General features: G+C 42.2%; 12 protein-coding genes and 2 non-coding genes across 14 annotated transcripts; 8 read left to right on the plus strand and 6 right to left on the minus strand.

Moving 5' to 3' along the window:
- Positions 1-291: 291 nt before the first annotated feature.
- ENA5 (putative Na(+)-exporting P-type ATPase ENA5) lies at positions 292-3,519 on the plus strand (the record flags this gene model as incomplete). Its single annotated transcript, XM_003681096.1, has 1 exon — positions 292-3,519. One exon carries the CDS (start codon positions 292-294, stop codon positions 3,517-3,519), a length of 3,228 nt encoding a protein of 1,075 aa, XP_003681144.1.
- A 141-nt stretch (positions 3,520-3,660) lies between these two features.
- On the minus strand, positions 3,661-5,451 carry KRS1 (lysine--tRNA ligase KRS1; the record flags this gene model as incomplete). Its single annotated transcript, XM_003681097.1, has 1 exon — positions 3,661-5,451. One exon carries the CDS (start codon positions 5,449-5,451, stop codon positions 3,661-3,663), a length of 1,791 nt encoding a protein of 596 aa, XP_003681145.1.
- Positions 5,452-5,739: 288 nt separating this feature from the next.
- Positions 5,740-7,506, plus strand: ORC2 (origin recognition complex subunit 2; the record flags this gene model as incomplete). Its single annotated transcript, XM_003681098.1, has 1 exon — positions 5,740-7,506. One exon carries the CDS (start codon positions 5,740-5,742, stop codon positions 7,504-7,506), a length of 1,767 nt encoding a protein of 588 aa, XP_003681146.1.
- Positions 7,507-7,811: 305 nt separating this feature from the next.
- On the plus strand, positions 7,812-10,961 carry AKL1 (serine/threonine protein kinase AKL1; the record flags this gene model as incomplete). The annotated part of the gene is made up of 1 exon (XM_003681099.1): positions 7,812-10,961. The coding sequence occupies one exon, from the start codon at positions 7,812-7,814 to the stop codon at positions 10,959-10,961; it is 3,150 nt and encodes a 1,049-aa protein (XP_003681147.1).
- Positions 10,962-11,192: 231 nt separating this feature from the next.
- Positions 11,193-11,543, plus strand: TSC3 (Tsc3p; the record flags this gene model as incomplete). Its single annotated transcript, XM_003681100.1, has 1 exon — positions 11,193-11,543. The coding sequence occupies one exon, from the start codon at positions 11,193-11,195 to the stop codon at positions 11,541-11,543; it is 351 nt and encodes a 116-aa protein (XP_003681148.1).
- A 507-nt stretch (positions 11,544-12,050) lies between these two features.
- EHD3 (mitochondrial 37S ribosomal protein mS47) lies at positions 12,051-13,550 on the plus strand (the record flags this gene model as incomplete). Its single annotated transcript, XM_003681101.1, has 1 exon — positions 12,051-13,550. The coding sequence occupies one exon, from the start codon at positions 12,051-12,053 to the stop codon at positions 13,548-13,550; it is 1,500 nt and encodes a 499-aa protein (XP_003681149.1).
- Positions 13,551-13,755: 205 nt separating this feature from the next.
- UBP14 (ubiquitin-specific protease UBP14) lies at positions 13,756-16,098 on the plus strand (the record flags this gene model as incomplete). Its single annotated transcript, XM_003681102.1, has 1 exon — positions 13,756-16,098. The coding sequence occupies one exon, from the start codon at positions 13,756-13,758 to the stop codon at positions 16,096-16,098; it is 2,343 nt and encodes a 780-aa protein (XP_003681150.1).
- A 232-nt stretch (positions 16,099-16,330) lies between these two features.
- Positions 16,331-17,413, plus strand: MUM2 (Mum2p; the record flags this gene model as incomplete). The annotated part of the gene is made up of 1 exon (XM_003681103.1): positions 16,331-17,413. The coding sequence occupies one exon, from the start codon at positions 16,331-16,333 to the stop codon at positions 17,411-17,413; it is 1,083 nt and encodes a 360-aa protein (XP_003681151.1).
- Positions 17,414-17,567: 154 nt separating this feature from the next.
- Positions 17,568-18,686, minus strand: ARO3 (3-deoxy-7-phosphoheptulonate synthase ARO3; the record flags this gene model as incomplete). Its single annotated transcript, XM_003681104.1, has 1 exon — positions 17,568-18,686. One exon carries the CDS (start codon positions 18,684-18,686, stop codon positions 17,568-17,570), a length of 1,119 nt encoding a protein of 372 aa, XP_003681152.1.
- Positions 18,687-19,022: 336 nt separating this feature from the next.
- Positions 19,023-19,193, minus strand: TDEL0D03580 (uncharacterized protein; the record flags this gene model as incomplete). The annotated part of the gene is made up of 1 exon (XM_003681105.1): positions 19,023-19,193. The coding sequence occupies one exon, from the start codon at positions 19,191-19,193 to the stop codon at positions 19,023-19,025; it is 171 nt and encodes a 56-aa protein (XP_003681153.1).
- A 257-nt stretch (positions 19,194-19,450) lies between these two features.
- Positions 19,451-19,522, minus strand: TDEL0Dtrna2Q. Its single transcript has one exon. It is a non-coding gene; the product is annotated as a tRNA-Gln (tRNA).
- A 238-nt stretch (positions 19,523-19,760) lies between these two features.
- On the minus strand, positions 19,761-21,314 carry MRX18 (17-beta-hydroxysteroid dehydrogenase-like protein; the record flags this gene model as incomplete). Its single annotated transcript, XM_003681106.1, has 1 exon — positions 19,761-21,314. The coding sequence occupies one exon, from the start codon at positions 21,312-21,314 to the stop codon at positions 19,761-19,763; it is 1,554 nt and encodes a 517-aa protein (XP_003681154.1).
- Positions 21,315-21,558: 244 nt separating this feature from the next.
- TDEL0Dtrna3L lies at positions 21,559-21,642 on the minus strand. The gene has a single exon. It is a non-coding gene; the product is annotated as a tRNA-Leu (tRNA).
- Positions 21,643-21,881: 239 nt separating this feature from the next.
- On the plus strand, positions 21,882-24,521 carry PRP6 (U4/U6-U5 snRNP complex subunit PRP6; the record flags this gene model as incomplete). The annotated part of the gene is made up of 1 exon (XM_003681107.1): positions 21,882-24,521. One exon carries the CDS (start codon positions 21,882-21,884, stop codon positions 24,519-24,521), a length of 2,640 nt encoding a protein of 879 aa, XP_003681155.1.
- Between the last annotated feature and the right edge of the window lie 221 nt (positions 24,522-24,742).

Raw genomic sequence — 24,742 nt, forward strand, 5'->3', positions numbered from 1 at the left:
AGTGTAGATAAGTCACAATCGGTCGGTCGGTCGGTGGTCGGTTAGTAAGTAGATACGAAGGAATGCCGCAGGGTCTTGCTTATCGCCCGATTGGGCACAGCCCCGCAGCTTCCAGAACCGTGCGGCGACTTCCTCTTTCGGAAAAAGAAGTGACCCGTGGTCCCGCGGACCCTGAATCTGACGTCTTATCAAAAAGCAAACTGCACATGGTATAGATATAAAGCAAGAGCTTTTCTCTTTTGTTGGATGTTTCTTTCATTTGTCTCTCATGTTACTTCCAGCTCTCTAGAAATGAGCGAAGTGGATTTTGAATTTAGAGATTTTCATACGCTCACAGCTGACCAGGCGGCTAGTAAATTACAAACAGATGTTCAAAGCGGGCTTACAGGCGAGGAATTCCGGCGTAGGTGTAAGATAGTTGGTGAGAATTCTCTTGGAGATGACCAGGGGATTGATTACAAGGGGTTGGTTATTCACCAAATTTGTAATGCGATGATTTTGGTGCTTTTGATTTCGATGGTTATTTCGTTTGCTGTTAGAGATTGGATTACAGGTGGTGTGATTGCGTTTGTTGTTGGAATCAATGTTGTGATTGGTGTGTATCAGGAATACAAAGCTTCGAAGACTATGAACTCGTTGAAACTTTTGAGTTCTCCCAGCGCTCATACTTTGAGAGAGGGCCATTCGGAGGATGTACCTTCGAAGGAGATCGTACCAGGTGACGTGTGTTTGGTCAAGGTCGGTGATACTATACCAGCGGACCTGAGGTTGATTGAAGCTTCGAATTTTGAGACTGATGAGGCTTTGCTTACGGGTGAGTCCTTGCCTATCGCGAAGCAACCGGAAGCTGTTTATGAGGAAGACACTCCGATTGGAGATCGGTTGAATCTTGCGTTTTCTTCTTCCACGGTTGTGAAAGGTAGGGCTCGTGGTATTGTTATCAGTACGGGTCTTAACACTGAGATCGGTAAGATTGCTCAGTCGTTGAGAGGAAATAACGGTTTGATCTCGAGGGATCCTGCCAAGAATTGGTGGCAAAATTTATGGATTACTTTGAAGCAGACTTGTGGTGCCTTCCTTGGTACTACAGTGGGTACTCCTTTGCACCGTAAATTGTCGAAATTGGCTATCTTGCTGTTTGGAGTGGCCGTTGTGTGTGCCATTATCGTTATGGCTTCGCAGAAGTTCCGCGTTGATCGTGGTGTTGCCATTTATGCGATCTGTGTGGCTCTTTCAATGATTCCTTCGTCTTTGGTGGTTGTTCTAACGATCACTTTGTCTGTTGGTGCAGCTGTTATGGTATCCAGAAACGTTATCGTTAGAAAACTAGATTCTTTGGAGGCTCTTGGTGCAGTTACGGATATTTGTTCCGATAAGACTGGTACTTTGACCCAGGGTAAAATGCTTGCTAGACAGGTTTGGGTCCCTAGGTTTGGTACAGTTACGATCAGTAACTCCAACGAGCCATTTAACCCAACTGCTGGTGACATAAACGCAGTTCCTGTTCTTTCCCCACACGAACATGCCCACAACGAGACCGAAGATGTTGGGATCTTGCAGGATTTCAAACAGAAATATTACGCCAATGAATTGCCCGAATTGATGCGCACTGATCTATTCACAGAATGGTTGGAAACTGCTACGCTTGCAAATATCGCCACCGTGTTCCAGGACCCAAATACTCAGGAATGGAAGGCTCATGGTGATCCCACCGAGATTGCAATTCAAGTGTTTGCTAAGAAGATGGATATGCCTCGTTCTGCTTTGACAGGCGAAAATTCCCGTAACGATAGTGATTCTACCTGCGATGAAAAGAAGCAAGAAGCCAAATATGTTCAAGTCGCAGAATTTCCCTTTGATTCAACAATTAAGAGAATGTCTGCTGTCTACGAAAATACCCAGGATAACTCACAAACCGTTTTTGCCAAGGGTGCTTTTGAAAGTGTCTTGAAGTGTTGTAAATACTGGCACGGTGAAACCGGTATCGTCGACTTGAAAGATGATGATATCAATAATATAAAGGAAGAAGTTAACACCCTTTCTTCACAAGGTTTGAGAGTTTTAGCGTTCGCCAAGAAAGTTTACTACCAAGATGCTCTGAATCAGGATATCAAGGGTAAGCTATCTGAAAAGAGAGATTTTGCTGAATCCGAACTATGTTTCTTGGGTTTGATCGGTATCTACGATCCTCCAAGAAACGAAACCGCCGGTGCGGTCAAGAGATTCCATAATGCTGGTATCAACGTTCGTATGTTGACAGGTGATTTCCCAGGAACTGCAAAGGCTATCGCTCAAGAAGTCGGTATCTTGCCAATCAACCTCTACCACTACCCACAGGAAGTCGTCGATGTCATGGTCATGACTGGTACTCAGTTCGACCAACTATCCGAGCAAGAAATCGACGATTTGCCTGTTTTGCCATTGGTTATTGCCCGTTGTTCTCCACAAACCAAAGTCCGTATGATAGAGGCGCTTCACCGTCGTGACAAGTTTTGCGCAATGACTGGTGATGGTGTCAATGACTCTCCATCGTTAAAGATGGCAAATGTTGGTATCGCTATGGGGATCAATGGTTCAGACGTCGCAAAGGATGCTTCTGATATTGTGTTAAGTGATGATAACTTCGCTTCCATCCTAAGTGCTGTTGAGGAAGGAAGAAGAATGACGGATAACATTCAGAAATTCGTCTTGCAATTGCTAGCTGAAAATGTCGCTCAAGCACTTTACTTGCTTGTTGGTTTAGTTTTTATCGATCAGGACGGTAAGTCGGTCTTTCCACTATCTGCCGTCGAGGTGCTATGGATCATTGTCTTTACTTCCTGTTTCCCAGCAATGGGTCTTGGTATCGAGAAGGCTGCTCCAGATCTAATGGATAGACCACCTAACGACGCTAAATCTGGCGTCTTCACTTGGGAAGTTATCATTGATATGTTCGCTTACGGTATCATTATTGCCGCTAGTTGTATGGGGACTTTTACATCCATTCTTTACGGCAAGGAAAATGGTGAATTGGGTTACAACTGTAACGCTGACGATAACCCTACTTGTCACGGTGTCTTCAGAGCGCGTTCAGCTACCTTCGCTACGATGACATGGTGTGCACTGATCCTCGCTTGGGAAGTCATTGATTTAAGAAGGTCCTTCTTCAGAATGCAACCAGAGACTGATACACCATACACTCAATTCTTCAAGGATATTTGGTCGAACAAGTTCTTGTTCTGGTCTGTCATCCTAGGTTTCATTACTGCATTCCCAGTCGTTTACATTCCTGTCATTAACACAAAAGTCTTCTTACATCAAGCAATCTCTTATGAATGGGGTATTGCCTTTGCATTCACCATCGTCTTCTGGTTTGGTGCCGAACTTTACAAAATCTTCAAGAGATTATATTTCAAGAACGGTAAGAGAGCCGAGAACCCAGAGAATGATCTAGAGAAGAAAACCAGATACGATCCATTCGAGGCTTACAGTACCACCACCACAATGCAAACAGAAGCACATTTGCCCGGTAAATTTTGAGACAGGTCTCTCATCTCGTAATACCTTCATTGAACTTCTTTATTTTACCAAATATATGTACCATAGCTTAATACAATTGATTTATTATATGAACCTTTTATTAGCACAATTTCTATTTATTAGCGGTGAACTAGTTTATACTTAAACAGTTTTAGCTTGTGCTTCTTCCTTCTTGACTTCATCTCTCAAGACATCTGGTTTCAACGTTGGGAATAAGAGAACTTCTCTGATAGTGTTAGAATCGGTCAAGAACATGGCCAGTCTATCGATACCACAACCCCAACCACCGGTTGGAGGTAGACCATATTCTAGAGCATTACAGAACACTTCGTCGATCAATTGAACTTCATCATCACCTTGATCCTTTTGTCTAGCTTGTTCTTCAAAACGGTCTCTTTGATCAAATGGATCGTTCAACTCTGTGTATGCATTACAAATCTCCTTGGTTGCAACAAAGACCTCGAAACGCTCACATAGACCTGGCTTGTCTCTAGAGTACTTGGCCAATGGAGACATCATCTGTGGGTGACCAAAGATGAAAGTTGGGTTGATACAAGTATCTTCTAGTTCACCAACAAGCTTGTCAAGCATACGGGCGTTAGTTAGAGGTGGAGGACATTCCATCTTGTTATCAGACAAGATTTTCTTCAAGAATTCACCGGTCTCAGCGGTGTGAAGTTGATCACCGGCTGGGAAAGTGACGTTAAATCTCTTTTCCAACTCTTCGATCATGTTGATTCTCTTCCATGGTCTAGCAAAGTTCAATTCCAACTCCTTTTCTGGGTTGCTTGGATCTGGGTGGTACTTGATCACGTATGAACCAGTGATTTCCTTAACCATCTCAGAGAACATGACTTCGGTCATATCCATCAAATCGTAAACATCTGCGAATGCTTGATAAAATTCACAAGTAGTGAATTCTGGGTTGTGAGTCATATCGATACCTTCGTTTCTGAATTGTCTACCAATTTCGTAAACACGGTCCATACCACCAACGACCAATTCTTTCAAGAAAAGCTCTGGAGCAATTCTCATAAACATATCCATGTTCAAATCGTTGTGATGTGTGACAAATGGCTTGGCAGTGGCACCACCAGCGATAACGTTCATCATTGGAGTTTCAACTTCGATAAACTCTCTAGAGTCCAAGAATTTTCTAATATAAGTGATAATCTTGGAACGAGTGATGAAACGCTTTCTAGAGTCCTTGTTCATAATCAAATCCAAGTAACGTTTTCTGTATCTAGTCTCTTGGTCCTTGAAACCGAAGTGATCAGCTGGCAACATGTGCAAACATGGAGTCAACAATTCAACACGGCTCACGAAAACGGAGATCTCACCTTCACCACCTTTCTTTGGCTGAGTTCTACCAACGTAACCTTCAACACCAACGATATCACCTCTCTTCAACAGATCGTGATCAGCTTCGTAAGCTTTTTCATCGTAATAATCTTGCAACTGAGACATCAATTGAACTTCAACACCATCACCATGCAATACGTAAAACTTCAATTTGGAACCTGACTCTCTCTTGGCATGGATTCTACCGGCGATAGAAACTTTCTCATCGGGCAAAGTTTGACCTCTTTCCAAGTAAGCGTACTTCTCCAAGAACGCAGGGTTGGTAATCGATACGTGGAATTTATGTGGGTAAGGGTTTGGTGAATGAGTGTTTCTCAATTCCTTAACTTGACGACTTCTAGCCTCGAAATATTGCGCTGGAGATAGATCAGCCATCAAGTCAGATTTCTTCTTCTTGGACTCAGGTTGTGGGGTACCAGCAGCCTTCTTAGCGGCTTTCTTAGCCTCTACTTGTCTCTGCTTGATACGTTTCTTCAATTCGGACTTGGAGACCATTTCACCAGTAACATCATCTAGATGTAAGTTAGCAACTCCATCAGTGGCAGCCTTTGTAGCTTCTTCTTGAGACATTTTGGTATCAAATTAATGTCAATTATTCAATCGAAACCAATCCAATAAAGAAATCAATAATAAAAGGCTATCAAATTACCAATCTCGAATATAATATAGAATATAAGATATCTTCGAGGCGACAGAGAATATAGTCATCGGTAGGTCAAAGAAAAAAATTTCAAAATTTTTCATCTCGAACGGGTAACAATGAAATCTTGTCCGAAAGGAACTAACCATTTCCGGACAAGATTTTTGAAATTTCGATCTTTAAATTAACCTGATAGTAATAAATCAGTGATGAGTTGAATGTTTTATGGGATTGTCAGGGAGATCTATGAGGTTGTAATGAACAATGACGAGGATATTGTGGAGCATGGTGATATCTTGTCGAGTCCGTCCAAGAAATTAGGACAGAAGATTTTGCGTTCGCCTGGTAAAGGGAGGAGGAGAGAGAGTGCTAGAAAGCATTTGCTCGAGAAAATTAGAATTGTGGAGACTGAGGAAGTACCAGAGGAAGTAGCAGATGAAGTAGCGGATGAAGTAGCAGATGAAGTACGAGGGGAATTGCAAGAAGAGGAAACAGAGGGGGGGCTAGAGACACCGAGGAAAAAGAGAAGGACAAAGATCGAAGTGAAATTGGAGCCTGTAGAGCCATTAGAGCAAGAAGTTAAAGTGAAATTAGATGAAGTGCCCTCTACTCCTTCGAAGAAACCGATCAAGAGTACTTCAGTAGAGCACGATTTCACTTCTCCTTTAAAGAGTGTGATTTTGAGTAATTTGCAAGAGTATAAGGAAAATGCATCTTCACAGTCATTGAAATTGAGTCGGAATTTCAACAAAACTCCTTTGCCACCGAATAACGATCGGTTCAAGTTTCAACCGGAGAAAGCGGTGTCGTCTTTCTATGATACGTTCGAGGGTTATTTCGACCAGAAGAAAAATACTAGAGGTTTAAAAAAATCTAAGAATACGATGAGTATGGCTACGGAACTTACCAGGGAAGAATTCGCACTTATATCAGACATTTTTCACAAGAAACTACACAGAACTGCGCGTGATGACCTTTATAAAATCCAGAGTAAGATGTTCCCACAATACTGGTTAGAGTTATTACAAGGGTTCTCGTTGTTGTTTTATGGAATAGGTTCCAAAAGAGAATTCATGGAAAAATATGCATTCGAGTATTTGGTACCGAATCTCGCATATTCACAAATGCACAAAGACCAAGTTGCTTATCCCAAAAAACAGCTGGACATTAATGATTACAATATTCCTTGCATTGTCATCAACGGTTACAACCCGACTTGTAACTACAGAGACGTCTTCAAAGATATTTCAGCTGCATTGTTACCGGAAGAGTTAACTAGAAATGAAACAAAGTATTGGGGGAATCATGTACTACTGCAAATTCAAAAAATGGTTGAGATTTATAAAGACGAATCCTCAGATATCAAGTTGGTCGTTGTAGTGCATAACCTGGATGGACCAAGTCTCAGAAAAGATGCCTTTCAAACGATGCTCTGCCACCTGGCGCTTATAAGGCAGGTTGCCATCATAGCCTCTACAGATCACATTTACGCTCCAATCTTATGGGATAACTTTAAAGCACAAAACTACAACTTTGTCTTCCATGATGTTACCAACTACGAGCCCTTCACTGTCGAGTCGTCGTTCCGTGATGTCATGAAGATGAGCAAGAGTGACTCTGCGAGTGGCGCGGAAGGTGCCAAATACGTTCTCGAATCTTTGACAGTTAACTCAAAGAAAATGTACAAACTATTGGTGGAAACACAAATAAGGAACATGGAGAAAAGCACTAATTCCAAGGGAAAAGTCGCTCCAACAAAGCGTGGTTTGCCCACCATGGGTGTTGAATTCAAACAATTGCTTCACCTATGTGCAGCCGAATTTATCGCTTCCAATGAGCTGTCACTACGCAGTATGCTGACTGAATTTGTTGAACACAAGATGGCAAATCTCTCAAAAAATCCTGCTGGTACTGAGCACGTATGGGTGCCTTATAACTACTCAGAGATGACCAAACTGTATAGCACAGTACTCAAGGAATTATGAAAGTACATAATTGTATAATAACCTCACGAATTAACGCAACCTCGAGAAATGACTTCCGAAGGGTCTTTAAGCATCCAGGATTGAAGTTGTATTTTAGCTGAGATTACTTGGGCTCTTAATGACCTTTTAGCTTTTTTCTATTCAAGATCATGGTTTACTTAACATTTTTCGGCTAGTAGTGACATCGCTTAATTAGGCCCCCTTTTCACACATATCTTGAAACAACTAGAAGTTGAAGATCCAAGTAAAGACAAGGCTGACTACTTTGACTAGACGTCGATAGGCGAGCTGTGTCATTGTTCACCATGTCTACTACCAATTTGTCAAGTAGGACTTCTAACTCGGTTGGGAACCCCACAATGGAGAGGTTCTTGCCGGGAGCGGTCGTTGCCGTGGGTACACACCGGGTTGAAGTCGTCAACTACCTAGCTGAGGGAGGATTTGCGCAAATCTATGTAGTCAAGTTTTTGGAATATCTGAATGAGTTCGAGAATAAGTCTAAAGTGCCGATGAAAGTGGGTGACGTTGCATGTTTGAAGAGAGTATTGGTGCAGGATGAGAATGGACTCAGTGAGATGAGAAATGAGGTCGAAGTGATGAAACAGTTGATGGGAGCCCAGAACATTGTGCAATACTACGACTCTAATGCTTGTCGTCGTCATAACGGGAATGCAGGCTTTGAAGTTCTTTTACTGATGGAATTGTGCCCGAATAAATCACTGCTAGACTACATGAATCAGAGGTTAGCAACGAAACTTACAGAGAAAGAGATACTTAAGATAATGTATGATGTTTCGCTAGCGGTATCGCAAATGCATTACTTGAAGAATCCTTTAATTCATCGTGATATCAAGATTGAGAATGTCCTAGTCGATGCACAAAACAGTTTCAAGCTTTGCGATTTTGGATCCACTTCCCAGTGCTTCCCAGTGGTAACTACTCATCAGGAGATCGCTATCTTAACACAAAACATTTACGTGCATACTACACCTCAGTATAGGTGTCCCGAGATGATTGATCTTTACCGCTGCCTTCCAATTAACGAGAAATCTGATATTTGGGCACTTGGAATCTTCTTATACAAACTACTGTTTTTCATTACGCCATTCGAGATGACAGGTCAATTCGCAATACTTCACTCGAAATATGAATTCCCTCCAAACCACTACTCTTCTCAACTGATAAACCTGATCATCATCATGTTGGCAGAAAATCCTTTCGTGAGACCCAATATTTACCAAGTGTTGAACCACATTTGCACCATGATAGGAGTCGAAGTGCCTATTGAGGATAAGTATGGCTGTGGTGCTTACAACTTTGATAAATATGCCGAGTTTCAAACCAAGTTACAAAACGCACAATATCAAATGTATATGCTTCAACAAAAGAAGTTGGAAAACAGAGGCATACTTGACCCTTCAGATGAGAGTTTGCTGAATAATCTGATGATTACCGCTTTTGAAGTCTCCGGTAAAATACCGATGGAGGCTAATTCACGTGAATCCACGAAATCGCCCGAAGTTCAAGATCTAAAACTGGCAAAGGGTGCTTCTGAAGCTACTGAGGATAAGCCTGATCAGCATCCTGCCTCTTCCTCTGATGAAATGCTAGTAAAACGAACTTCATCATCTAAAACACAAGAGAAATCCCATGTCGATGTAGCAGAGAGCGCTTATGAGATAGGTTCAGAGAAACATGATGGTACAAGTGAGGTCATCAATCAAGTACCTTCTGAAACTGATGCACTAAGTAACAAAGGGGAACCTGAGAAACAGAGCTCTATAATCGAAACCGCTGTTCCTCCAGCAGACGATTTGCATATGGCTGCTCCTAATTTGGAGCAAAGACAAAAGAGCTCAAGTTCAATTTCTTCTGAAAGCAAATCTTATATGAGTGGGCCACAAGGGCTGAGTTCAGAGGAGTTGACGGAGCATGCTATCAAAGCAGAGATTGCTCCAGGCACTAAACAGCATAAATCAAACAATCCATTCCCAAGGATGGCTACTGACTATCCTGATGCCGCACATCAGGAGAATATATTCATGGATGATAGCCCAAGAAATGCATTAAATAACCAACAGCGGTTACATTTCCCCCCAAAAGACCTGCAATACAAGGCGGAGAGGGAACGAATTCAATTGCAGCAGGGCCCACAGTTCGTTTCCCCCCCTTCCCAGAGGCAGCAAATACAGCAGCAGTATCCATATCGAAACGACTTACCACAGGGCATTCAACAGCAGCAACAGTATCCCACTCCGTTCAACCAAGAGATCCCAAATTATGTAGGCCCAAACATGAGATATGCATATCAAGGCATTCCGCCGAATGCAAATGTTCCATATTATCCAGCGCAACAGGTGAAGCAACAGCAGCAGCCACAGCCCCAGCCCCAGAAAGTAATGTATCCAACACCACAACAGTCGGTTGCAGTACCACTACAAGTCCAAGCCCAAGCAGGATCCCGGATTCCACAGCAGGCCTCACACCCTGTATCAAACCGTACGCAGGAGGATATACCTCCTCCCATGCCCCCTCGTCATGAACAACTACTTAAAGAGGGTGAGAAGCAAAAGAGAGAAGAAGAGCTTTTGATAGCCTTCTCACCACCAAAACAACATGGTGATCAAAATGTTGGAGATAGACCAAACCCTGAAATATTGACCTCTCCTAGCAGACGTGGCAACCTGGATCTCAGTTACAACGAGATGGATTTCAGCCAGGAAGATCTTATGAAGGATCGTCAGGATCCACTCGACACGGGCGGCATGGACAGCAGTATAGCTTCAAGTGAGAGCATTGAAATGAATTTAGAGGATACAAAGAGGGGAAACAGATCTCTTCGAATCAACAGAAGCGAATTTCCAAGAGGCTACGATTCACCCATACCAAGAAGACACGAAGCCGGAAACGAGAAGAATTCCACCGATGAACGAGAAGCAGAGAGTGTGAAAGAAACATCTGGACGCCGATCTCTAGACCTTAAATTCCACGAAGTGCGGTTCTCGTCTCCTGATTTGAATAATCAAAACGTCCCAGTTCATTCTGGACACCTGAAGGAGTCCAGTGCAAATAAGCATAAACCGACTCACTCACATAAGCAAAGGAATACCGAATCTACAGACGCAGTTTCTCATGTAGCGAGGCGTAACCACTCCACTGGAAGTAGCAGCAGTGCCAGTCGCAAGCATAGTTCGAACAACATCAATGTAGTCAAGACAGGTTCCCATGCTAGGAACGATTTGGAAAGAACCAAGACTTCAAACGGATCAAGCAACACCAGTGTGAACAATAGCTCCACAAATCTCAGTGGAATGAGAAGGTCATTCGCCAAGGCGCGTCAATCATTGGATCTGGAACGCGTTCGTCGTGAAGCGCTGAACAACAGTGACTCAGCGATCAGTGGTAAGAGGCGTTCACTCTTTTCGGTATTTAGAGGAAACAGTGACAAGAAGTGAGCTCAAATGATTGTAAGAATAGAGAAGCAACACTCATGTGATTATAAAATATATAGAGATACATGTAAATGAAATTTTTGACTTTTTGACCGCAGTTTTTTTAAAGATTAATATCAGTCCCTTTTCGCGGCTTATACAAACTTTCGATGAGAAACAACTACTTTGCAAGGTAAAGAGAGGCCTTCCTCCAAGCACACATATAGTAATTTGGCTACATTAATAGCGAACAGGATGCTGAAAGATGATAAGGAGTCGATATTTTCGACGGTAACAGCTCGCGATGCGGTAAATATAGATGACCTGGGGAAGGTCAGTGATGAACATCTAGTGGCCAAAGTTCGACCCTCTATGAAGTACGTGGAGACGGTAAGAGAACACAAGATCCGTGAGAGCCCTGGGATGAGTACAATAGACAAGTTGGGCGATATGATTGGAGATTTCGTGGAAAGCCTATACTGGATGTACTATATTCATCTACCATACTATCTGATGACTTCGTTCGACTCCTTCTGCCTGCATGCATTTTTCCTAACGATATTCAGTCTAGGTTTCTTTGGAATAATCAAGTATCTCTTACTATGAGTGCAAATCACCCAAACAAGCGTTTTCAAAGGGTCTAGAGACATAAGATCAGATAGATCATTTGACCTATAAAATAAAGGATCTTTCACATTCTAACGCAAACCTAGCATGACACAAACCAAATACATATTTATGTATATATATTTTATATATACAATTATGCACCAATTTTAAAGAATTTTGAGTCGCCAGTCAGCTCGAAACTTATTAAAAACTCAACTGACCGACAGTCCCATCTACGAGGACCCAATCGGCTACCAATTCATCAGTCTCTTCTAGATTGATGGTTGCATCTTCAATGCTCCATAGGCTTTAACTATGGCGATCAAAGTGTCCGAGACAGCCAGCATTCGGACACTCGGCCAGACTAGAAAAAATGTTGGAGTTCTCGCTTGATGATGGTCTCAATGAATGATGAAGAGCTACAACTGCAGTGAATTGGGGCTGTAAGGGGTTTATATAAAGGAACTGGAGTATTCAGTGAAAGTGATTGAATCTTCTTTTGAAATGTTACGAAATTTGGGAAAAAACACTTTAACGATCAAACGTACTCTCATGGCATCCAGCGTGAGTTTAAGCAAGCCAGTTCTGTACAATGTGCAGGATACGGCACGTGTTATAACCTTGAACAGGTCCAAGAAGCTGAATGCTCTTAATGGGGAGATGTGTGAGTCCATGTTTGCGACTCTGAACGAGTACGCCAAGAGCGATTGTGCCAATTTGATTATGGTAAAATCTGCGAATCAGCCAAGATCTTTCTGCGCAGGTGGTGATGTTTCCTTCGTGGCCGAAAGCAATTCCAATGGTCGGGCTGAAGAGTCTGCTCAGCTTTTCACAGCAGAGTATTCGTTGAACTTTCAAATGGCCACTTATCAGAAGCCAATCGTCACTTTTATGGACGGTATTACAATGGGTGGAGGTGTTGGTTTATCGATTCATACGCCTTTTAGGATTGCTACAGAAAATACCAAATGGGCTATGCCTGAGATGGATATAGGTTTGTTCCCCGATGTGGGTACAACGTTTGCCATGCCAAGAGTTATCACGCTAGCTAACGCCAACGGACAAATGGCTTTGTATTTGGCCTTAACTGGTGATGTGATTAGCGGCGAGGATGCCTATATTTTGGGATTGGCCTCCCATTATGTCAAGCACGATAGTTTGGCTGATTTGGAAACAAGGTTGGCGGAAATAAAGACACTCAAGGATGGAAGCGCATCCGATGAATCTTTTTTCACAATGGTTGATAATGCCATTGAAGAATTTGCTAGTCAGTTACCCAAGGATCATAGTTTTAAGTTCTCTAATGAGAAACTGAATGTGATCGAATCCTGCTTCGATATCAGCAAGATCACTTCTGTCAAACAAGTCTTACAAAAATTGGATGAGATTATCATTAACAATTCAGATGCAAGCCAGGAATCAAAGCAGTTTGCTAGTGAAATCAAGGGAAAGCTTTCGACCAAATCACCAACTTCTATGCAAGTGGCTCTAAGGCTACTGCAAGACAATTCTAAGGACAACATCGAATCTGCATTGAGGAGGGACCTTTACACCGCTACAAATTTTTGTATGGCAGTGAAGAATCCTGAATCCGGTGTTGAGTTTTCAGAAGCTACGATTCACAAACTGATTGAAAAGCAAAAGGCACCATACGCATGGAAAACCAAGCTCGACGATCTTTCTCCATCTCAAATTACATCTCTAGTATCCCCAAAGCCTTCCATGCCCGTTTCGCTGTGGAGAAACTACGCAAATGTCACCTGGAAACAGTATCCACATCATTTGAAATACCAGTTACCGACAGAGACCGCTATTATGAAATATATCACAGGTCAGGATGGCCGCAATAACTCGCTCTCTATCTCAAAGGACGAAGTCATCTCACATTTTACAAACTTTAATCAAACGACAAGAGGTAAAATAGGTGTCGACAAGCTTTGTAGAATGGTCATCCAAAGAAAATGCACGGTCGATGATGCAAACGCTTTAAAGTGGAAGAATTGATTTCGTTAGATAGCTTTTATAGCATTTATCTTCATACCTTGTAAATATTCAATGCGATTTTCTTGCACGAGCAAGCCTTTCACGATATTTAGTTAGCATGGCAGATTGCAGTGAAGACAAGAACAAGGAACAAAGGTGGCAAATTGTACTTCCGATCCATCCCAAACGTCAACGAAGATCAATTAATCAGTGATATTAAGCTATAATGACGGATGTATCCTGGAATGAGATGAATGTTCCATCGGTCATCTCTAAGGATGAGTGCCTTTATTGCTTTGAGACGGTTTACAACGAAGCCTTGAAAGAAGCTAGCGCTTTGCATTCTCTGAACCTATGTCTTTCATGCTTCCAACCCGTATGCCATAGACATTTACCACTTCATGTACAGGTTAGTGAGAAGAACTGTGACACTGCTCACTGGCAATATTTAAATATACACAAGGTTAAAAGAACAAAAGTTGATGAGGATCAAGACATGAACAAGAGCAACAAGAAGATAAGGCTAAATGTTGTGGAAAAATCAGAAGACGAGATGTTTGAAACCAATTGGTCTTTGCTAAAGTATAATTCATCAACGGCATCATCAGAAGAGTCCGTCTCTAACAAGGATCCAGAAATTAATCCTGTCGTCCAGGAAAAGATCAAGCAAATTTTGGGGTCCAAATCACAGGATATGGTGGATAAAACAAGCTCATGGGAATTATCAGTGAAATCATGTCCCCATACCCAAAATTTTCAAGTTCCCGCTGTTGAAGCCAAATCGAAAGATGAACGTTGCAATGATTGCGGCTTGGATCAGAATCTGTGGCTATGTTTACACTGTGGCAACATCGGATGTGGCAGAGAACAAGTTGGCATTGAAGGTCATTCGCATGCACTAAACCATTATGACAAACACTCTACGCACCCATTAGCTGTCAAGTTGGGCTCATTGAGTCAATCTTCAATCGATTTGTATTGTTATTCTTGCAATGACGAAGTGAAATTCGAAAACCCTGAAGCGTTTGCACAGGCTTTGTCCAAGTACGGTATTGATTTAAAAAGTAAATTGGCAAGTGAAAAGAGTTTAGTGGAATTGCAAGTTGAACAAAACATGAACTGGGATTTCCAGATGACCGATGCGCAAGGCAAAGAATTGAAACACCTGTCGGCAAACAAAGAGTACGGTTGTGGTCTCATCAATTTGGGAAATTCCTGTTACATAAACTCGGTGTTGCAATGTTTGTTGAACGGAGGGGTTAAGACCTATTCATTGAGTGCATTAGGAGAGTCATTCCCCTTAGACGTTCTTTACCCAAGCACGAATATGAAATGCCAGCTAATCAAGCTGAACAACGCGATTAAATTAGAGCCCGAGCTCTACCCGAGTGGTATCAGGCCAAGAAGTTTCAAGAAATGCATTGGTCAGGCTCACGAAGAGTTTAGCAGTGAAAGACAGCAGGATGCGCTTGAATTTTTAAGCTTCTTCAATGATACACTGGATAAGAAAATATTCTCTCGAAGTGAAAACAACCCCAGTGACCTGATGAGATATATCATAGAAAACAGATTGCAATGCACAAAATGTGGCAAAGTCAAATACACTACTGATATCAACGAATCAATGTTGGTACCATTGGAAGAAAACAGTGATTCACAGCATTCACAATCTCTTCTGGACAGACTAGTGGAATATTTCCATGGTGAAGAACTAGATTTCAAGTGTCCTCAATGTAAGGATATGGTACAAGCTATCAGAAAACCAGGATTCAAGACTTTCCCTGATACTCTAGTGGTCAACCCCGTCAGAATCAAACTTCAAAATTGGACTCCAGTGAAAACCGCCGATGATCTGATCATTCCTGGCCTGGAAGATCCACTAGACACTTTAGACCTATCTAAGTTTCAGTCCTCGGGATTTAACAGTGAGACAGAGTCCCCATTCCCAGAAGAAGAGGACAGCCATGATGCTGAATTTGTGCCAAATCAAGCGTGTGTTTCCCAGCTTGCAGAGATGGGGTTTTCTCCCAATGCAATCACTAGGTCTTTGCACGCTACAGGTAATCTTGAGACAGAGCCAGCTATGAACTGGCTGTTTGCGCACATGGAAGACCCGGATATTAATGAGCCCTTCACACCGCCCAAGGCAAAAGAAGCAGACGTTCAAATTGATCAGGAAGCTATCAGCAGCATGACCGCGATGGGATTGGACGCAAAGTTGTGCAAAAAAGCTCTGATACTTAATAATGGTGATGTGACCAGTAGCGTGGACTGGGTCTTCAACAACATGGATGACGACGGAGAGCTGCCACAGAAGGACACGCAACCAGCGAAGTCTCACACCGCGAATCTCGGGCATTCCTCTGCCAGCCCTTACAAACTTGTCGCAGTCGTATGCCACAAGGGGAACTCCGCTCACTCGGGTCATTACGTTGCATTCATCAGAAAATCGGTCGAGCAAGAGGAGAAATGGGTATTGTACAACGACGAAAAGATTGTCGTCGCGGTTGAAGATAATTTCGAAGAGATCAGAAAGAACGGCTATCTCTACTTCTACTCGAGAGTATAGATTCCATATAATTATTCGACCTCAAAACGAACATTGAACACCTCGAGAGAGACCATTTATTATATTATTTGTTATTTTCTGTCAATTATATTCCCGAAGTGTCAGTGATTGAGGCTCTGACGCGCCTTCATCTGGCGCGGCTGAAATTGGAAGGGAAGAATATGAAGCATTAAAACGCCAGTAAGACTAGAGCCTCTTCTTAATAGTACTTTCAACGATAGGTGACTCCAAAATGAACTATATGGATTGTGGTTATGATACTCAGCGGTCATTTGATGCTTCGATGAACAATCCGTCCAATAATCAGCAGAGTTACGCATCTGGGGACGCGAAGGATGGGGAAACATGTATTAGTGAAAGTCGGATCTCCATGATGGACAGCTCTTCCATAAATATGCACTTTACACATTCTACTGTAGGATCCCACTCAGGATCTAATTTTTTGTTGCCTTCCAACCCCAATTCATGTTATCTACAAGCTGGGCTTGACATAATGGGCGGCAATAATCATTCAGACTCTTTCTCAATGCCACGAACTGTCAATTGGTCGGAAACTACTCCACGAAGGCAAATGGTTAGCGATCTGGTTAGAAATGGCCAGGATGACGCATCAAATGTGGGTCCTGGTGTTACAGCATCCCCATCAGTTTTAATGTCGGCGAGAGGAGTTTCAAATAGAACTAAAAACAGCAGTTTTGACACCAGTTTTGAAACGTTTGCGAGCCGAAACGGTAACAACGGTAACAATGCCCTCTGCTACGGAGAAGCGATAGTGAATTCTGGTACCAATGACTCGAACAGCGAAGTAATTAAATCTTTGAACTTGAGACTTCAAGTCAAGGAAACACAGAATGAGAGTTTAGAGAGTGAGATACAAAAATTGAAAAAAACGTTTAACGAAGCTTTGAATTTCAAGCAGTCAGAACATAAGTTTGAAAAGCAGAACTCTCACGCCGGCTCCACTCCTATAGAGGTTCCCACAAGCGTAGAGCAAGTATTTAAGAAACTGTCGTCCTCATTGGAAAAGAAAGATAAGGAGCTAGAAGAGACTAAGCAAACCTTAGAAAGTGTTTTAACTGCTTTGGCGCTAAATCCGACAAATTCTGTTACGAAATATGGAAGATACGACGCTGAAGCGCTAGCTCACAAGATGGTAGTGAGACTTGAGACACTGACCAAAGAGAATCAAGAAATGGCCAAGATGCTGGCATATGGTCGTGCCAAGGAAGTACAAATTGAGCTACAACTTGCAAGGATGGAGAACAGGGAACTCAAGGACACTGTCTCCAAACTAAAACAATCCAACGAGACATAAGGCTCATCGTCATTATTCCCACTTTGCTTCGCATTGCTAAACGCCAGTTAGTTACAAAAGCTTATTGCTACATGATCATACATATTACGCCTTGAATGGCACGACGGTAGGGACATAAATAAACTCTCCATTCCATTCCATCAATTTAATAAAATTATTTACCGAGAGCGGCTCTTCTTTGCCTGACACCATCGGCAAGCAGATCTAGCACTTGCTCAGTTGATTCCCAACCGATACAAGCGTCTGTGATGGAGCAACCGTATTTCAATCCTGCACGACCACCTTCGGCAGGCACGTCTTGTCTACCTTCGACCAAGTTCGATTCGATCATAACACCACAGATACCGTTTTCACCATCCTTAAGTTGGTCATGAATGCTTTGTGCCACCTTTGGTTGGTTTCTGTAGTCTTTGTTACTGTTACCGTGGGAACAGTCGATCATAATTCTTCTTTGAACGTCTTTTTCGTCGATCAATTTAGACTTCAACAATTGAGCCTTGGCATCCTTAACGCCGGCAGCATCGTAGTTGGTACCGTTCTTACCACCTCTTAAGATGATGAAAGTGTCTTTGTTACCTTCAGTACCGACAATAGCAGTAACACCAGGCTTGGTAACAGACAGGAAGTAGTGAGCATGAGCTGCAGATCTCACGGCATCGACAGCGACTTGCAAGCCACCGTCAGTACCATTTTTGAAACCAATTGGGAAAGATAGACCAGATGCCAATTCTCTGTGAAGTTGAGATTCGGTAGTTCTGGCACCAATGGCACCCAATGAGAAACAATCACTCAAAAATTGTGGAGAAATAGTATCCAGCATTTCACCAGCGATAGGTAATTTCTCAACCAAGTTAGTGAACAATTCTCTAGAAATTCTCAAACCTTTATTAATTTGGAAAGAGTTATCGATATCTGGATCGTTAATCAAACCTTTCCATCCCACAGTAGTTCTTGGCTTTTCCAAATAAGCTCTCATAATAATCAACAAATCCTTGGAATGTTTCTTGGAAGCTTCAGCTAACTTATCAGCATATTCGTAGGCGGCCTTTGGATCGTGAATCGAACAAGGACCAATAACAATAACCAGACGATCATCCTTACCGTTCAAGACATCACAGACGGCTTCTCTAGCATCTACAATGGTTTTGTGACCTTTCTCCGAGATTGGCAATTCATGTTGAAGTAGATCTGGAGGAGTTAATGGATCATAGCCTTTGATTCTCCAGTCTTCTAGACGGTTTCTGTCACCAACATGGTCATTTTTAATAAACATTTTTTTCTGGATAACTAGACAATATTACTAGCTACTACTGATGATAATACTGAGATCAAGATCAAGATACGTCCAAGCTTCAAATTAATGTTGCTTCACTAAATTGACGATCTACTAGCATTAAACATACTAATTGCAAAATTTTTCACTTTCGTTACCCGCAAGGAAAGTTCATCAAAGGTTTACATTGAATGTGTCACAGATTACTGGCGCGACACTTGACTATACCCACTAGGAGTCTCGATGTTCTACTGATATACACTAGAATTGGTGAAGCAGACGTGAAGGTATTTTTATATTAATTTTTAAAAATAATATATAGCACATTTGATCTATTTACCCGATAATATTGCAGCATAGATCAACTAAACAGCAGCAAAAGAGAATGTTGCACAAGGTACCACAACAGCCGGTTGGATGACATCCGCAACAACCCCGTTCTCGACGAACTGGTGCTTGTTGTACGTAGACTGGTTGTGGGTGATAAGCTGGCTGCTGATGACGCATTATAAAGAATGATCGCGGCTGATACAGACTTATAGTAATTGACAGATACTTCCGAGAAAAGGTGAACGGGACTCTTATATATATCGAGCTACCAAGACGGCTGTGTATGCATAGCCCTTATGCTATTTTAGACTTTATACCCCATTCTTGCTTTAGACAGGGTCGCCTGGAAATGTCATACAGCAAAAGTAGTAGTTTCAGCCTTGTTTTATAGCTGTAATCTAGAATATGTTGGTTGCTGATGAAAAAGATAAAAAAGGTCCTACCCGGATTCGAACCGGGGTTGTTCGGATCAAAACCGAAAGTGATAACCACTACACTATAGAACCATTGTAATTCTATGTTGTAAGAGGCGGAGCAGGTTATCCATACTTGTGGTAAAAATAATGAGCAATCACGTTCACTGAACAAATAAGACAAATCTTTGAAAGGCTTGCTTGCTGTTTGGGTAAGCACTCAATGAATTGTACCATGAAGATGCTTTTCAAACATCATTCATAGAGATATTTGAAGTTTGTAATTGTTGTAGCCATTTACTCATTCAGTGTACTAATACATCATACATACTTAACGAAGAACAAACTCTTCAATACCTCGTTGCCAACCTTGGTCCCATTCCCACATAAATTCACCGTCACCCTTCTCATTGATGTATTGGGATCTGCGTTGCAAACCCCAGGCGCGCCATCTACCCAAACGCGAGTTATCAAACTGAGCAAATGCTTTGACATCGTTGATAACAGCGCGAAGAGCATCTTCGAATCGCCAATGCTCCATCTTGTCACCTCCTTTATCACTCCAATAGTTTACATGATCATTCACAAGATCCTGGACCCTGTTCTCATCTGCCTTGGCACCACTTGTTCTCCTTGCAACATGAAATGGCACCTTTGTTGACCATGGGGACAACCCCCATTCTCCACCATCGCCATGTTTGAATTGCAAAGTCCAGAAGAACCAACCCCAACTGGCAGTCTTGGAGAAGACATCGATCTCTCTACATCCGTACTGCTTGATTAGCTCATCGCGGGCACCACTTGTCTTTTCCCACGTTTGACCGTCCAATACACATGAAAACTCACCACAGGTGAAATCAGCCTGGTCCTTAGGAAAATTGACGCTCTTGGACAAATCATCAATAATTTTACCTGCGTCTTTGGATTTATCCTCATCGGAGAAACATCTATAGACATGCGAATCTATAACCACGTTCGCATCTAAACCTTCATCCTTCAACCAGTCAGCCCATTGTTGTGGCCACCAACCATCAGATATAACCACTGGAAGTCCTGAGTCAATGTCACGGATGGCAGAAATGGCTTGAGAATAATAGTTCTTCTGACCTTTGGCGTTGTTATCGAACGCAGCTTCATTTACAATCTGCAACCCGATGACATTCTCAGCCTCGGTACAAGCGTCCTTAACTATAAAGGGAATCACTTCCTTAACCATCTTGTCGACGTATTTGCTCGTATTGAAGAAAGCTGCCGAACCACCGGTTGAACCACTATGCGAATCAGTGTTAGCTCCACCTGGTAATCCATGGATGTCCACAAGAATACCTATATCGTACTCACCAGCCTTTTTGATAAGTTGCTTCAAAAAATCCCAAGGTTGCGCCTTCGAGTAAACTTCCTTCAATGGCCCAAATGGCAAATCATCCACAAATTGACCGTTGCCAACATGCCAGTAGCCCACTGGAACCCTAAAAGCTGTAACGCCGGCTTCATTCTTCAACCAGTTCCAATCAATCTTACCAATATAGTCCTTATAATGGTCCTGTAATTTTTTGGCAGCTTCATCAACAGATGATTCTTTAGCCTGTGCACTTACAGCGTCAAATTCGCTATCACCACCTTTATCAAGGCCACCATCGTAAATCCAATTTTCTAAAACAAAGAGGCCACCTAAATTCACCCCATAATTGTAACGATTCCTATAAACTTCCTTCTTACCAATTCCACCAGAGCTAGACCAGTCTGTCCCCTTATGGCCTGAACCAGAACTCGAAGTCGTAGGATCAACCTTATCCTTCACTTTTTCAAACTTTTGCTTAATCTTATCCAACATATTATAACGACGTCCAATTGGGTTGTCAATGATCCTCGAATAGGTTTTCATGAGCCTATAGATGGCAAGCTTATATGGAGTGTTCACGACTCATCTCCGTAGCAGGCGACTGCCCTTATTTTGCTCTTACAGTCAAGTTCGAGAATGCGTCATGCCTAGAAGAGCCAAATAAGCGTCCATGAACATAGAAAGGAATATTTGTGACGTGTACGAGAAGCAAGACTGGCTGGATCCTACGAAAAGCCCTTGATATCATATACATATGGATTCTGTTTGTAGTGGTGAAAAAAATTACTGAAGGATGCGAGGTTCGAACTCGCGCGGACAACCGTCCAACAGATCTTAAGTCTGCCGCCTTAGACCACTCGGCCAACCCTCCATACTAATTCGAATGTTAGAAAAGAACTAATTACAATATAGCAGCCGCACTATTGTCCTTATGAGAGTGTGTCTTTAGGTTGTCCTGTTGAAAGGTTATCCATGGTGATGGACTATTTATTCAACGCACCCTTTTATCCTGTGTATTGCGGTTTTCGTTCTTGTGCGGCTTCAAATAAGTGCTCATCGCTTCGCCAATCTTGATGAACTATACACAACAAACTGGAGAAACACAGATTGATGGAAAGACCCTCGTTTCTGGATCAGGCTCCACCTCCTGGGTATATAGCAGGTGTAGGGCGTGGAGCAACAGGATTTTCAACTAGAGGTGATCCAACTACTAAAGGCAAGGTCCCCAAGAGATTTCAATTGAATGACAAGGGTCTTGACACTCGTACAGGTCATAACACCAATTTGGAGCCGGAGGACAAGGAGGATAAAGAAGCTGAAGAAATCTTTGCAGCTATCGAAACTAAACTGTCAACCAAAAGAAGAGCTCCAAACAAGACCGAGAGCGACACGACAGATAATATCCCTAAACAATTTGCCGATTTGAAGAGGTCCCTTGCCACTGTGACTGATGAAGAATGGCTCAATTTACCAGATGCAGGTGATATCACTAAGAAGCATAAGAGGGAAAGACTGCAAGATCAATTGAATAGAAAGGAATACGCAGCTCCAGATACGCTTATGAATAGTAACGTCAACTTGTCTAAGTTGACAGAAGAACGTGAAAAACTGTTGGCCAGACAACTAGATGCAAATGTATTAAGCACTCAGGGGCGTGATGAAACGGCGACTAACGTTACCACCTACTTAAGTGAATTGGACAGGTCGACTGTTACAAATTTAGAGACATCTGGTCAGCTGGAAGATGTGAAGAAAATGAGAACAATACTAGCCTCGTACAGGAAAGCTGACCCAACGAGGCCCGAAGGTTGGATCGCTTCAGCTAAGCTTGAAGAAAAGGCAAATAAATTCAAGACGGCCAAGAACATATTGGAAGAAGCCTGTCAACAGTGTCCTAGAAGTGACGAGGTATGGTTAGAGCGTATCAGGTTGAATGTTTCCGATATTCCTCTATGCAAGACGTTGGCGGCGGACGGTATAGCTTTCAATCCACATTCTTTACAACTGTGGTTGAAAGCCACAGATCTTGAGTCTGAACCCTTCAACAAGCGCCGAGTGGTTATGAGAGCTCTGCAAGAGCTACCCAAGAACGAAGAACTTTGGAAGCTTGTCTTGAAGTTTGAAGATGATCAATCGGAGCGGCAAAAGATTCTGTCAAAGGCAGTGGAGCTTATTCCTCAAAGCATGTACCTGTGGGAAAAACTTGTGGAAACCCAGGATTATACAAGTGCCAAGGAATCGCTCAATGGAGCTAGAAAACAACTTCCTGGCGAGTGTCGGGTGTGGATATTGGCGGCCAAGATCGAAGAGCGGTTTAATGAAAATGTTACTGTCGATAGATTGACAAAGCTCCTGAATAATGGTATGAACCAGCTAAGTAAAAATGAAAGTAACCCCGAACTATTAGTGTGGCTACGCCACGCTCAATCCCTGGCCACTAGACCCGAATCTCAAAAAGTTGCCGTTGCCATTGTGAGAGCCGCTTTAAGTAGAGAGGATATTCAGTCAGGTGAGTCATCGGTTTTGGATACTATTAAGGAAATGAACGATTCGATTGTCAAAATAGTCGCATACCGCACTTTGTTGCATGAACTACCTGTAAAATATAGCATCTGGAAAGCACTTCGAATTGCTTGCGAAAATACGAAGAAAATGCATGAACTTTATGAAACATACGAGGAGCTGCTTTTCAAGCAAGATACTGATTTTAGAATTCTGAAGGATAATCCAACTTTATCCCTCATGTATTCAAAAGAGGTTTGGAAATATGGTCAAGATACTTCCAAAGCATTGGAAATCCTCAATAAATCTATTCAAGTGATACCGACCTATATGGATTTTTGGATAGCAAAATTGAAAGTGTTGTGCCTTTCTTCACAGTTCGATATTGCACAGGATACTTTTCTTCAAGCAATTGATACACATTCACAATCAGAGAGTTCGAATCTCCACAGGCTGTACCTCAAGTACGTCAATTTCCTAAGGTTCAGAAACGAAAATCAGAGAGCTATCGATTTTTTGGAACAAGAATGTATTGGCAGATTCCCTAATTATTACAAATTCTATATTCAGTTGGGACAAATCTATCAGTATATTGGGCAGCCAAAGAAAATGCGAGAAACCTACAGTATAGGCTCAAAAACCCTACCACACTGCGCTATACTGTGGATTTTGAAAGCTAAAGCTGATGAAATTGACTTCCAACAACCAACAAGAGCACGGTCGGAACTCGACAAAGCACTTTTAAAGAATCCCAATGAAATCTCCTTATATCTAGCCAAAATTCAAATGGAAGTTAGATTGGGTTTTCAGGATCAAGCTAGATTGATTGTTCAGCAGGCGTTACAAAAGTTCCCTAACAGCCCCGATCTTTGGTCAGCAAATATAAGTCTTCTCCCTGCCAAAAGAGCATCAATGAAAAAAACTATGTTCCAAGATGCTTTGAAGAAAACGAACAATAGTTGCCAAGTACTGCTTGAGATTGGGCTATCGTTTTACCGAGACTCTCAGTTTGTGACAGCGTTGAAGTGGTTTGATAGAGCTTCAAAGAGCGACCCAAAGTACGCAGACGCTTTTGTGTGGTCAGCAAGATCTACCAAGAGATTAAAGAAAGATACAACACCAATCTACGACCATGTAGAACAGTGCGAACCAGTTTACGGCCCATTATGGATATCAATCGCCAAAAATGTCCGATACCAATACTTGAAGCCATCTCAAATTCTTGACATCTTAATAAAAGATTGTTGAACAAAACCAAAATACACGACGGTCCCAGCACCCATATCGAGCCAGATGTTTATCCTGAAGCTAGCATCAACTGCGGTTTATTACAATTACTTCCAGTCCATCACGTGACCTTAGACTTTTCAACAAGTGAAAAGTTTCCTGTGGAATTTTAGATAACAGTTTGGAATGACGATGCAAGCCAAATCGGCTCGAATCACGAAGTCATCGAGGGATTGTGCCAT

The sequence above is a fragment of the Torulaspora delbrueckii genome, chromosome 4 (assembly GCF_000243375.1).
Source record: "Torulaspora delbrueckii CBS 1146 chromosome 4, complete genome".
Classification (NCBI taxonomy): domain Eukaryota; kingdom Fungi; phylum Ascomycota; class Saccharomycetes; order Saccharomycetales; family Saccharomycetaceae; genus Torulaspora; species Torulaspora delbrueckii.